The following is a 13,885-nucleotide window of genomic DNA, read 5'->3' on the forward strand; positions in this document are numbered from 1 at the left end:
GCCATGATCTTAGAGGAACACTGTCTCACTTCACTGTGTACTCTAAATGAAATGAAATGACAATAAAGCCACTTGACTTGGAAAAAAAAGTGTGATTAGCTGACTAGATATTTGTGTTACCAAGCAGTTGAACAAGTGCAACAAGTGGTTTGACAAGTAGCACTAACATGTAGACTTTAAACAAAGATGGGCACCTGCTCGTCGTCCTGCTGATGAAAACATCTGATTCCAACATCATCTTGAAATTTAATGCCAATCCTCAAGGTTCACATTATTTTGCCCCTCACAGACATAAAACTGGATTTAGTTCTCTAGTTTTAGGATTTGTGTAAACATCTTATGTGTTGCATTTATATAGAAAACATGCAACTCTGAGCATATTTAAAGTATAAGGTTATATAGAGTCACTGCTTTGTTTCCACATCTAAAATGTCACAAGAGCCACAAACTAAACTGTAATCTGTAGTGCAAAAATGGACTTCCACATGCATGTGTCAAAACATGTATTTATTCATTTATTTAAAAAAAATTAAAATAAAGTGCCTTTTATGTACAATATAATAAAAACAACAGTCACAATCTCAATGATACAAAAAAATACAGTTCACAATGTTATTTGTACACAACAAATAAAAAAAAAGAAATCATGCAGGCAAGACCACATTTGTCTAATCGTTATTCAGTCAACTAAGCTTATGATGTTCGATACGCTGAGGCGAGGCTGTCGCCGTCTCATGGCTGAGCTGATATGGAGGATCTGGAGCTGTGCTTGCATCTTGTTCACGTACTATACCATGCAGCACAAATGGTTTATTAACTGTATGATGTCGTTTCTTTGCATTTATGACTGAAGAAATAAAATCCTAAAAAAAGATGTTGCAATGGATTGCCTACTTAAGCCATTTTAGGAAAATATACTGCAGTACGTGTTCTACAAATATATAGTTGGCTACATTCATATCCAGTACAGTATGTTGCATTAATAAGGAGCTACTCAAAACTGTTGTACTACTGTTTGCCTTTTATGGAAAAGGCCCATCATTGATAAATATGCAAAGCTATCACACAGTATATATTTCATCTAAGCTTATTAATTGGCAAGGTCCAACTGCATTTTAACTTCAGCATTTCTAAACGAGATCAGGTGGTGAATTGTTAAATAGGTGACCTCACCAGAGGAAGTGATGCTTCCAATGTGTACAGTACCATTTTTTTTTCTTAGATGAGCAAAGGCTGCAGAATGGTACAAGATTTTGAGCAGCTCCCAGTCTAGTTAGCAGGTTAAGTTAATGGTGGCTTAGGTGAATTTGTAAATCTACTGTTGACCCGTGTTGCGTTGTGGAGTTAAACATGCCCACTGAGGGCTACAATCACGCCATTCACCATGTTTCTGTTGGTGAGGTCACTGCTGGGTAGTGTACAATGTGGCACGTGGCTAAAGGCAGAGCAATGTGATATCCAAAGGCATTTTATGCTGTGAAGTTATCCACCAAACATATCAAAGCAGGCTACCAAGATATCATATAGTTTAGAAAAATCTGTGTTAGCAGAAATGGAAAAACACAAGCCTTCTGGAATCAGTTTCATTTTGGTTATCCATCTGTTGGCAAATGCAATACTCTGGTTTGTTTGCTCGGTCTCAGCTTGCAATAGTTTTGGAAAAGAATATTTGTTTTCTTGCTGAGAGTTAGATAAGATTGATATCGCGCTCGTATTTATGCACTACAGCTAGAAGCCTGATACCCCAGCTTAGCACAAAGTCTGAAAAAAGGAGGAACCAGCTTGTCTGCTCATACCAGCATATGCAAAGCAAACGGCAGAAAAGACTGCATCTGCTTTTGATAAATAGTCTAAAGCCAAAGTGTGAAAAAATGATACATTTTCAGGGAACTTTTTAGACTGACACCTAAAGAACAATTTGTCTAATGGCTACTTGAGGCTGGACCCAAAGATAAGTTAATCCCCATGTCAAAACTCCCAACTTCAAGGCAGAATAATCATGTACACAGCCTGGTACAGAAATGACTTGAGTAATTTTCCCGTTTAAATTCCATTAAAATGATATTTATGAAAGTGGCAGCTTGAATGACAGATCAATGCTGACACAGGCGCTTGTAGCTGCTAGCTGTATGCTCGTTGCTAAAATGAGGGGTGTGCTAAGGTTATAGTTTCGCAGCCATTTTAAGCAAAAAAATCAGTTTTCAGAATCATAGAGGAGGCTCTCCTTTCACCTGGCTAGATCACTGTGGTAACTTCAGATGAAAATAGAACCCTAACCATAATTATACGTTTAAAGTTTCAGGTTAAAATAGTTATTTTATTTATGACATGCTTCAATGTCTGATCTAGATTTTCTTTTGGGAGTCGTGCTTTATATAAACAACCTGCTCAATCATTGTAAGTCATTTTTAAACGATCAAGTTTCAGAGTTTGAACGTGCAGCTGTCATATGAGAAATAAACAACAGCACTGAAACTGCAATAAATAAAAAAAAAATACAAGTTGAGTTTATTCATTTTGCCACTTGGTACCCTTGTGATGATCATGAATTCACAAGATTAACAACTTTTGGATTATTACTGTCATTTTCTTCGCAGCTCTGGTTTAGCAATTTACTGTCATTTTCTTAAATAATAATCTTTAGAGATGTGCCCACTCCTCTCATAATGTGACTGGAGTAGATGTGACTCAGTTGATCCTTTTCGAGTGGAAGAAAAGCCAAATGATACGTGAAAAGCTCCTTTTTGCATGAGCAGAACCTGAAGCAGAGAGCTCGCGGTAAAACTGAAAATTGATAATCATTGTGATACTCGTCACCTCTGACGCAGGTTTTAGGTTTTGTGAAGCCCACTAATGCAAAGACTGGCTACGCTGAACTTGATTGATAGTTCACAGCTGTGGACCTTTTAATTATGTCTGTGGTGCATTTTGAAGGTTTCAAATGCACCAATAAGACAAAAATTATAAAATGTTAAAATCAAGGCTTCATAAGAGGGCTTTAAAACCAATGGGTAGACTTGGTCCATCTTTTTTTATTATATACGGTTCATAATGGCAGACTAAGATTACCTATGGACAAAGTCAGACAGAGTTTCTCCTTTTAATGCTAAGCTAAAGTAACTAACAGAAAGCTGTGGTATCACATTAGCTACAGGGAAAAAAAAGATGTTGATCTCTTCATCAAACTCTCATCAGTAGCATGAAAAAACCCCATCTCTGTCCTGCTTTGATGTGCTTGAGTGAAAACCAGTCCAGATGCTAAACTAACAGTGTGGTCAAATGTTTTCTAAATTAGGCAGTAAAGCACTATTAAAGAAGAAGAAAAAAAAAAAAAAAATCACCAGTGTTCACTCTCTAGTTTCACGACTATCTCTACAACACATCTTGCACAAGGTCCCTTAAAAACACACAATATTAAGCACAGGTACTGTATATACACAACAAAAACCTAAAAAACAAAGGAAACACTGACCACTGTTGCGCAGTATGCTGTGCAGTTACTTTGTCAACTTGTAGCAGTTACATAGCATTTCATCTGCTCAGTGTTTGAAAAAGCAAAGTTTTGATCCTGCATGACACTGGAATATATATTGTAGGCTTACATAATCAATACAGTGACCTGGTGTTGTAGTCTAAGACATGTGGTGCCATGTTGTCCTTACGGCTGTGTAAATGTTTCTCATTCAGATTTACACAACATGATCGGAGTTCTGCATCTTTGGAAAATTCTGCTCGTTAAGTCTCAAAAGTCTAAGCAATGTGGGTGCGAGAGTGTTTGCGATGGCTGCACTGGTCCCTGTAATAACTGATTTCTAAAAATTTTCCTTAGCAGCCATACCGTCCACCTCAGTAGTTGCATTTCTTGGAACAAGCTCTGATTTTAGTGAAATGTGCAAACCTGTAAGTATTCAACACCCTGATTACTTGTGCTTTCACATTTATGTCACCTCGACTTCTGACTGAGTGTGGCGAGTCTGGGACCTGTAACCTGGTGGGGGCGGGGTCAAACTGAGCTAATACAAAAGGTCTGTGTATCTATGCCATGATATCATACAGCTGTAGTCTGGACAAGAGAACTCGCAACATTTCCTGTCCCCTACAGCAGCATTAGTTATTACTTATTCTGTAAGTTTTACATTTCGAGTGGCTTGATTAGCACTTAAAGTAGACAAGCTGAGCTCAACCGTCTCAGATGTGTCTCGGTGAGATGGCAGAAGGAAAACTGGAATATTTTCACACCTGACAACCACATGGCACGTAATCGCCATGTAAAACATTTGGCCCCGGTTCAAAATTTACAACAATTATTTTGCCCAACACAGTCCGTAAAGTCTGCTATGAGCTAACAGTCTTAGAAATCCCCAACCTTGCACTTTACATTTATTTATTATTAGTGCCACAATACTTTTAGCGAAACCCATCCCCTGGGTCCGTCATCATGTGCTCTTTGACAGTGATCAATGCTAACACGAGGCATGAGATGGGCATGTGAGAATGGCACTATTGCATTTAGATAAGACAATCAAGTTATTTTTGTTTAGCTTTTTTTGGCACAGTGCACAACGATGATTTTGGTGCTGCCCCAAATGTGGTGGAGGTGTAGCTGTCCCCATTTCTTTTTGTTCCTTTGCCTCTCTGCACTTGGAATTTCAGTTCCATTAAAACAAAACAAACAAATACGCACACGCACATAAAAAAAAAGGGGGCAGCTGTTTTTAAGTCCATTTAGAAACCCATCATGGAATCTGCAGGTCAACACTCAAGAGCAGGGCTGACTCAGATGAGCGAAAATGCAACCGTCTCTCTAAATCATCTGTGGTGCAGTTTTGTTTGAGTGAAACAGACTTTCTCTCGACGACAACATACATTCAGGAGGTAAAGGTCAGCATATAGGCGTAGCATCGTATATAATTACACATATTCTATCATCTTAACGTTGCAGTCCTTTTTCATTGAGACAGTGGTGTGGCGTATTCTCCTCCTCCGCTTCAGCTTTCATCTTATTTATCCTCATACAGTCATGACGTTTATTCAGCGAATGGGGACAAATGTGTTTATGACTTGTGTCCATAATGCGTGGATCTTAATGAATATGCATTTCATGTACTATAATACTTCTAAACCTGAACTCTTGGTCACCATGTAGCTGTAGCTTGGCTCTAGTGTGCATAATAACAGACGTGTGGCTGCCACACTCTGCAGAGAATGTGCAAGATTACTCAAACAGGGCTGGGTAAAATATAAATATTTTTAAATTCGCTGTCTGTGGTTGTAATAGTATATGATGTATATCTAGACTAGACAACTTTTTATTGTTGCATACCTAAAAAGACAGTGTGATAAACATTGGAACTAAAAGGTCTTCTGTTTATCTTTTTATTTTATTTTTTTAATCCCCCATATTGCCCAGCCTTATGCTCACCCACATATGGTGTTAGTGGCCATGAGAATGACTCCAAGAAAGAAAAAAGTAATGTGTGAGAATTATTCTTAGCAGCTGCCATGGTTCCTGATCCTGGCTCAAACTGGAGTATTGTGCTGCTTCATTTTATTCTGCCTTACACAGCAAACCGGACCGACCTCTGGCTTCGGAGTGGAAATGACTAAACAAAATGACCTCCACACTGATCACAGAACTAAGATGACAAAAATAAAAGATGTGCTGTGATATAGGAGGATGTCTGGGTCTCCTCTCCTTTGCTCGGTGGCCTGTATCCCTCGTGAAGATACAGGGTGTCGTCGCTTAATGAATGCTGTGCTCTCATACGATGGAGTCTTTGATCTCAGAGCCTAACCTCACTCTGGGCCGAGGGCAGGTTGGGGAGTATTCCACGTGGCTCTCTTTCAGGTTAAGCGGCCGCCTGTCGGAGGCCTCGGAGAAGCTCTTGCTGTTATCTGGCGAGGACTCGTGTGTCGGCGTGCTGCAGATGTAGTTGTCGTTTAACGTCTGGTAGCCCTTGTGATCTGAAGTAGAAACGGGGATTGTGTTACCGTTGAGCGGTAAACTCTCTGTGGGCTTTCCAACTATCCGTGGCTTCTTCTGCTGCATGTTAGGGCACTCGCCCTGCTTCAGCATGGACTTCATGTGGTCACGGTTCCTGTAGATGACGAACAAGGAGAACACCACGAGGGAGAAGGCCAACAGAGCGCACACCACAATCAGCTCGTTCCAGTACGTCTTCGTATGGACCTGCTCAGAGCGAGACTCGCCAGGCAGGATGATGGTCTCCTCGCGCATGATGTGAGGCGTGCGGGAGTGACCAATCAGAGTGGTACTCTCCTGGCGTGGTTCTGCCCTCACACAGTAGTTAGCCAACAGCTGGTGGAAGCCTTCCTCTTCTGACCAGCACTGATAGGTCTCAATCCTTTCAGACTGAGCCACAACTACCAGGTTTCCCTCGGGGGTAGCATAGAGGAACTGGCTGGCGCTATCACTGTAACGCCACCTCCTCTGTGCCAGGTTGGACCGCAGCTTACATGGCAGGACTCTAAATGTGTTGGCTGGGATGGTAATGAGCTGGCAAGGGGAGCCACCTACAAACAAAAATAAAAGGAATGTTGTTTCAAAACACTGAAACATGCCAGTAATTTGACCAACTGCATACCGACTTGGGATGCAATGAATCTTTTAACCCACAGTTTGGTTCAGACCTCAGCTGAGTAGGGATTGAATAGGGAAAGAAGAAAAAAACCACTTGCATGATCACTTGATTAATTACTGGCAATTAGCAATAGCATATGTTAAGACCACTAAGCCTATATTTACACACATGCTGTGTAAACCAACACAAAACATCCTTAATAAGACAGACAGAAGACAAAACATCTAACATGAGTTTTTTTTGTGTTTCTATCACAACTCATCTTGGTCTTATAAACCTGGCAGTCATGATGAAGAAAGTCTCATTTGAAGGTGTAGTTTCACATTCCAACAATGAGGGGATCAATTAATTTTAAGCTACAGCCAGGACGAGTTAGCTTAGCTCATAGCTTAGCTCATAGCTTAGCTCATTAGCTTAGCTCATTAGCTTAGCTCATTAGCTTAGCTTAGACCGACTTGAAAACAAAGAATGTAAACAGAAAGCATGGCTCTTTTCTTAAATAATAAAGAACCACCGATGAAGCTAACAAATTAACACCATATTTCTATTTCTATTACTTAAATCCATTTAAAATCTTATGTGCATAAAACACATCAGCAAAAACATTTTAGTTTCAACACCCTTCAACTATTTTCTGCCACTTATCTGGGTTTGGGTCAGCCCTACCTCCCCCCAGCCATCTCCCTCCAGCTTTTACAGGATGACACCAAGGTGTTCCCAATCCAGCTTAGAGATCTAATCTCTAGTCTCAGTAGGACATACGGAGAAAACCTCACCTAGCAGGTGTCCAGGAGGCACCCTAGTTGGATACCCAAAATCACCTGAGGGTAGGAATATAGATGGGATGGTAAATCAACAGCCTTGTTTTCATGTACAGGACTCTCTTCCCCATTTTAGACTAGTACAGCACCCGTATCACTGTAGATGTTGCACCAATCTGTTTCCTGCTCCTCTCTACCCTTACTTGTGAATAAGACCCTAAAATTCCTCAACTCCTCTATTTGAGGCTACACGTAATTTCTCAATCAAAGTGGGGAATCCACCTTTTTACAGCTGTGAACCAAAGCCTCAGTCATGGAGGTGCTGATTTTCATACACACCGTTTGAGTCCACGACCCACAGGAAAGAGAAATATGACGTAGTGCTGGCATTAAGAACGAAGTTCACACTGTGGTTGTACAGGAACTGGAAAGCCTGCAACAGCTTACCCAATATCCCATACTCCTGAACCCCCACTAGACAAGCTTAGGGGTGTGGTCAAATGACTTTTCCCCAAATCCAGGAAACCCATGCAGTTATACAAACTCCTACAGACCCATGAATATCGTCAAGTAGACAGATCTAGGATGAAAACTATTGCTTCTCCTGTATCTGAGGTGCAAGGTTTAGTAGACAAATTTTTAATCTTTAATCTTTTTTTTCTGAATGCTGAGCCAATTGTCTTTATATCCATTAAATATAAGCCTGACGCTCCTACTACAGCACTTTAAATTCAAAACTGAAATTTGGAAAACAACTTGCATGAATATGCAACTTGTTTTTTCTTACAACTGTATGTGCATGACTTGACAGTAGTGGCAACATGTTTTTGTGAACTCTAAGTGCATGCTGTTTGTGCGTGAGGTGACAGACACACTTAAATTAAAGGCCACTGTGCAGAAAGAACACACTCACGAGAAGCTACTGGTCTGGCAGATCTGGGGTTAGGAAGAGTCCTGTTGCAAATAGCTGATGTGTCAGCCTCCTCCACGTCTTGCTGCCAGTGGCTGAGGCAAAACATACCAAACAAAAACAACAGGCAGATGTAATGACAGGCACCTTACATTACATTACTGATGTCTCCTATCGCAATCGCCAAGTCTTTCATTTAAAACTTACTAATACAATGACTAATGTTGCTCTGGGACATAAAGCAGATCCTTGAATGCTTATTTTGTGTGTTTGTTTGGGTAGACGTTCAAAGCAAAAAGCACATTCGTAGAAAGGACATAAGGTTGAGCAACGAGGAATTTTTATCCTTGCATATTTTCCTGCTTTTAACAGTAAAAGGCACAGTGTAATTATGTCTTCCTCCTGCGTGCTGTAGTTCTCACCTGTCAGGTGGAGCCATCCTGACATCCTGGCACAGTTGTCCGGTCCAGGCGCAGTAAGGGTCTCTGGACAGCACACACTCACCACAGCTCAGGTAGTTGGAGCAGTTAGCTACAGGAACCTCCACCAGGCCAGAGTAAGATGACACAAACAAGAGACCCTGTAGAGGAGGAGGGAGGGAAGGGGGTGCATTTCAGATCTAACTACAATATAAAAGGTAAAAAACATTCTGCTTTTGGTTGCAGAGTAAGACGAAAAATGCTAAACAATTAATTACAACAGAAAAGCATAACATACACAATGGAGTAGTTCTGACCAGCTGTTCTCCTTGATACCATCTGAGAAGCATCTTTAGCACTTTTACTACCTACATCTGTGCATCAGATATGCATTTGCAACATTAATGTTCCTGTCATACTGACGCACAATTCCCCTTGTTCCTAAATATACAATCTATATTTAGACCAGCTTTTCTGGCCCTTGTATTAGACAGACACCATATGCATTCTGTCTTAGTCTTTCATTTCCCTATTTGGAGCTAAGAATACACTCACAAACAGTATCTCAGACTTTATTAGAATTACATAATCTAAGATAAGATTTCAGTTTGGCTGCTCGCCCCGAGAGAGGCCATTATGTAATAAAGAGAGAAAAGGTAATGAAATTTAGCTCTGGGTAAAATGCCAGAGAGGATCATAAACTCTGTTCCAGACGGTGCTATAACTTACAGGAAAACTCAATGGAATGGCCCCTGTGGAAAGAAGATGTCTGAAGCCAGTTTGAGGTCTGATAAAGAGCGCTCTTCCACATTTTCATTAGTTGTAAATTAAACACCAAACATTAAAAAATGGGATAAAGTATTTATTATAAATGGATACAAAGCAACACTGCCACTATGGTTGTATTACGCTGTTATTAAGTTGTAGTAAATCAATTTTACCTTATTTTCTGCTTTAAATATTGCTAATGATCAAAAAGACACCTTCAGAGTCTAACAATAAAGGCAAGAGAAGAGTGCGCCAAAAGAAGGGCTAGCTATTTTAATGTCCACAGGATAGCCGGTGAACTCAACCTTTAAAACATTCTTACCATTTAAAGTTAGCTTTGACTGGTGGTTTTGACTGACAGGTGGATGCGGACACAGATGTCTGTATCTCGTAGTCGTTTCTTAGAGTTAAACTCTGTTAACTGAAGCCAGTGAACTTGAACTTTCGACTGCTGTTATGGTATTTCAGGAGCATTTTTAATAGAATCATACTTTGTGATCAAGTGTACCGTATTTTACACACTATAAAGCACACTTAAAATTCTTTAATTTTGTCAAAAATTGACAGTGCGCCTTATAATCCAGTGTGCCTTACTGACCTTGAATTGATTTTATGTAGTACACGACACTAAAAAAATCAGTCAAAAAATGTTTTAGTACGACTTTGGTAAGCTACAAAGCCGCACCACTTGATGGATTGTCAGAGCATTACGGCTACCGTAGTCAGGAGCCTCGTGGCCATCCAGTTCAGGCCCCAAAGTCAAACGAACACTGCGGCATCACTGAGAGTTAAAAACTGTCTAAATTCTTTCATCTTTAATAAAATGATCAGCATTGCTGCTTTACCAGGTGTAACAATTAAGTTTAACATCCAGGCATCCATGAAAACAGAATTTATTACATTTAGCGGAGTTAAGTTAGCAGGAAGTTAGCTCGCTAGTTTCCACCTAAACATGATGTAGCATGTTCTGACTGAGAGATTTCTGAAAAAATTAAAACGCACAGCTCTGCTATCACTTCCAACATAAATGAAGACAGAAAACTAAACAGCAGTGACTTTTTTAGGGTTACTGAAGTTGGACTAGCTGTTATATAATGATGTGGTACGTGATCGCTAGCAACACAGCTATGCTAGCATAACATAAACACAGTGAAGTTGGAGGATGAACGCTAACTTTATTTCCACTCGATTAAAGTTAACGTGAGGGTTCCCGATGGTTAGGGACAATTGCATGGCAATTCAGTCAGGAGAACAACTGAGACAATCCATCCATAATACGAGGTTAGTCATTAATATAGTGCAACAAAATGGGAATAGAGCAGCTGCGAGAGAATTCAACATTAATGAATCAATGGTACAGGAGTGGAGACAGCAAGAATAATGAGTTGAGTAAAATTTGACTTATGACTTTTTGTTTCACTTAGTGCGCCTTATAATCCGGTGCGCCTTATGTTATGAAAAATACGGTACTAAACCAAATGAAGTCTGTGGACTACCTCAGGTGAGTGAAATTTTAGGTTTTTGTTTTATATGTTACTCAACAATAATGACCAGCACCTGTGTGCTGATGAGTTCTGCTAAAAAAAGCTTGGCAGTGTTAGCTGATAAGTTCTCACTCTCTCTTGTCCTAATATGGTCACAAAAAAAACAAAAAACAAAAAACATGGAGGCAGCAAAGACACTAAATTTAACAAATTGGGAGTAGTTATGTTCATCTTTTATATACAGCGTATATGGTAAAGGTGGTGATTTACCCTTTGAGGATCAAGCTCAATGTGCTGCACTGGCTGCGGCTCAGCGAACAGAATCATCTCCTCTATAATGTGCATCTTGTCATTGGCATTGATGGCCTTATGGAGTTTTCCATCATCTGGAAGACACAGAGAACAAGCGGAAGTGAGATATATAGTTTTCAGAGGACAGTTTTCTTCTGCTCTGTTTTTGCTCCTATTAAATGAAATGCTTGTAGAATATATTAGGCTCCACCTGTGCCAATAAAGAGCACATCATAAGCTCTCTCCATGCCCTGGATCTTGTGCACAGCGATCTGCGTGTAGCGTACGCTGCGTTTGAGCAGCAGCGGCGTGCTGCGGATCGCGCTGTCCATCAGGAAATGGTCCTTGACAAAGTTGAGCACTTTATCAGGCATGTGCAAGGATGACTGGATTCCCATTTGCCTGGCGTGGTTGGTCACGCACTGTGGGGAGAGTAAATAACAAAAAGAAGAAGAAGAAGAAGAAGAAGAAGAAGGAAAAAAAAGAATCTCTGCTTATTATTTGAGCAGTACTGAAAAATAGATACAATACGATGGGGTGTTGAATTACATTTGACCTTGGCTTTAATTACTTAAGAACACAGAAATGAAAATGGAATCAGTGAGATAAGGAGCTTAAAACTACCACATTGGCTGATGGGTTTAATCATGTTCTTAAGCTGTATGTACTATTTTTATGCTCCGAGGCATTTCTTTGGCTCTTGTACAACCCACAGCAGGACAGTACTTTCTGTTTTCCAGCAGACAAAGAAAATAAATGGGGAACATCTGCTTCACATCAGACTTGTTCAACAGCCTAAAATAACACTACAGGTAGGACGGGATGTTTTGTTGGTGTGTTTAATATAGCTTTTGTACGCATGACAAAGACAGCTCTTTGTTGTCATTTTATCTGTTACTGAATGAAGAGCCACAGAAAGAAGTTGTGTCTTGTTGCAGTAAATTGCACTGTTTGTCATAAGATATGGCCTTCACAACTCACCGCCCCAGGCCGTGGTTCTGGTACAGGGTGGTTGTAGGTGTACCACTGCTGTGTCTCCCTGTTAACCTCTCGGTAGCGCCCGCTGAAGGCTTTTTTCACCTGCTCCATAGTGAAGGCACAGACCGCGGAGCTTCCCGAGGCGCCTTTATACCTGTAAACGTATTAATGAGGATGTAAGGGTTTCAGCTGGGAACAACTGGTCAATGAACCAAAATGTTAACCTATCAGAACTTGACATTACACAATTTTCCACATGTTCTGAGATTTTTTTTGCAACGGCAAGAAACTGGAATGGCAGTTTCTCAATGGAGAACAGTTGCAGAGTGGGCGCCGAGCGATTTCCTTATGAAAACCTTTATTTTGTTGATACATTAACTAACCATTGCGATCACATTGGCTCGTATTAGCAGTTAAGCACATTACAGCTGCTCTAAATTCAGAGGAGCCAAGTGAAAAAACAACAACTTGCCAAGTGCGAGCGCAGATATTAAATAAAAACTGGCTCTAGATGGGGTGTGTGCGAGCCGCGCTTGTGTGTAAACTTTGACTGTAACAGTGTGACAAATCACAGTGTGTGTGCGATTTATGTCACTGTCACAGCTGACATACAGCACTGTCACAGTCTCAACCATCGACTGCATTTGAGTCGTACCACTGAGAAGTGAAGACGCCGTAGAACACTGTGCTCTCCCAGCTGTCTCCCGTGGGCTTCAGGACAAACATGTCTTGGATAATGTTGAAGGGGAAGCCGTCATCGGGGAGGGAACACAGGAGCTGAGCCTTCAGGAAGGTAGTCCACTTTTTCTGCAGGACTCGCTCACCCCCTTTATCACCCTGAAAAAAAAAGAAGAAAAAAAAAAAGATTCAGCAAGTTTATTAGAGGACTTTATGTCCTTGTAATAATTTTTTATTAGATTCTGGCAGGGTTGCAATGGTTGTACAAGTCTGTACTTATTTTTGGACTTGAGTTGATAAAAAGTATTACTTAATTATGACTGCATTATTCTGATATCTCCAGTTCATCTGAAGAAACCTTAAACATTTCACTAGAATCCTTTAACCAGGCTTTAACAACAGACAGCTGCACAAAGCTACTAGCAAAGACAACATGAGCACATGGTTAGATAGGATATCATTACATAACGCAAGTATCTATTTCACAACTACAATTACACGTCACAAAATAAATAAAACACACGATGACTACATAAAGACAAAAAACGCCCCGTAAAAAAAAAGCCACAAACTCAAAGTGATCCCTTCATTTCCCAGCCATGTGTCACATGACTGTGACATAATCCTCCTGGTTTGTTTGGGTTTACTTTCCTAATTTTTGTGTGAAGAATGTACGAAGGTGGAGGCAGGTTTGGTGGAACATGTGGATATTTGGCTTAGAAATGTGTTTTCTCCATGAGATAATCATGGAACACGCTGATATCTTGCGATAAAAGCAGGAGGAGTGCAGAGTAGTTGAGTTCAGAAGGTCAGAGCTGTGGCAAAATCTGGGAGTTCAACTTTGCTATGACTAAAATCTGCTTTTAGCTGGAAAGGCTGTGGCTGTGGCAGGAAGGGAGGACACCATGAGCTTTGAGTCAGCTCTGGACCAGGAGCCTTACAGAACCCTGCCCGAGTACACCTAAGAGCTCAAGTGGATTTTAAATTTGCTGTC

At 40.5% G+C, this 13,885-nt stretch overlaps 1 protein-coding gene across 2 annotated transcripts in view; it reads right to left on the minus strand.

Annotated features, from left to right (window-relative positions):
- Positions 1-492: 492 nt before the first annotated feature.
- sema4bb (sema domain, immunoglobulin domain (Ig), transmembrane domain (TM) and short cytoplasmic domain, (semaphorin) 4Bb) overlaps positions 493-13,885 on the minus strand; it is a 64,368-nt gene continuing 50,975 nt past the window's right edge. For both annotated transcript variants that reach the window (XM_087830381.1, XM_006779847.3), the window contains exons 9-15: positions 12,869-13,050; positions 12,217-12,367; positions 11,447-11,657; positions 11,215-11,330; positions 8,696-8,853; positions 8,277-8,368; positions 493-6,534 (exon numbers count right to left, since the gene is read on the minus strand). In XM_087830381.1, coding sequence (XP_087686507.1) covers positions 5,762-6,534; positions 8,277-8,368; positions 8,696-8,853; positions 11,215-11,330; positions 11,447-11,657; positions 12,217-12,367; positions 12,869-13,050 — 1,683 coding nt within the window. In that variant the 3' untranslated portion in view covers positions 493-5,761. The remainder of the gene's footprint in view (positions 6,535-8,276; positions 8,369-8,695; positions 8,854-11,214; positions 11,331-11,446; positions 11,658-12,216; positions 12,368-12,868; positions 13,051-13,885) is intronic.

The sequence above is a fragment of the Neolamprologus brichardi genome, chromosome 1 (assembly GCF_056152115.1).
Source record: "Neolamprologus brichardi isolate AB-2024 chromosome 1, ASM5615211v1, whole genome shotgun sequence".
Classification (NCBI taxonomy): Eukaryota; Metazoa; Chordata; class Actinopteri; order Cichliformes; family Cichlidae; genus Neolamprologus; species Neolamprologus brichardi.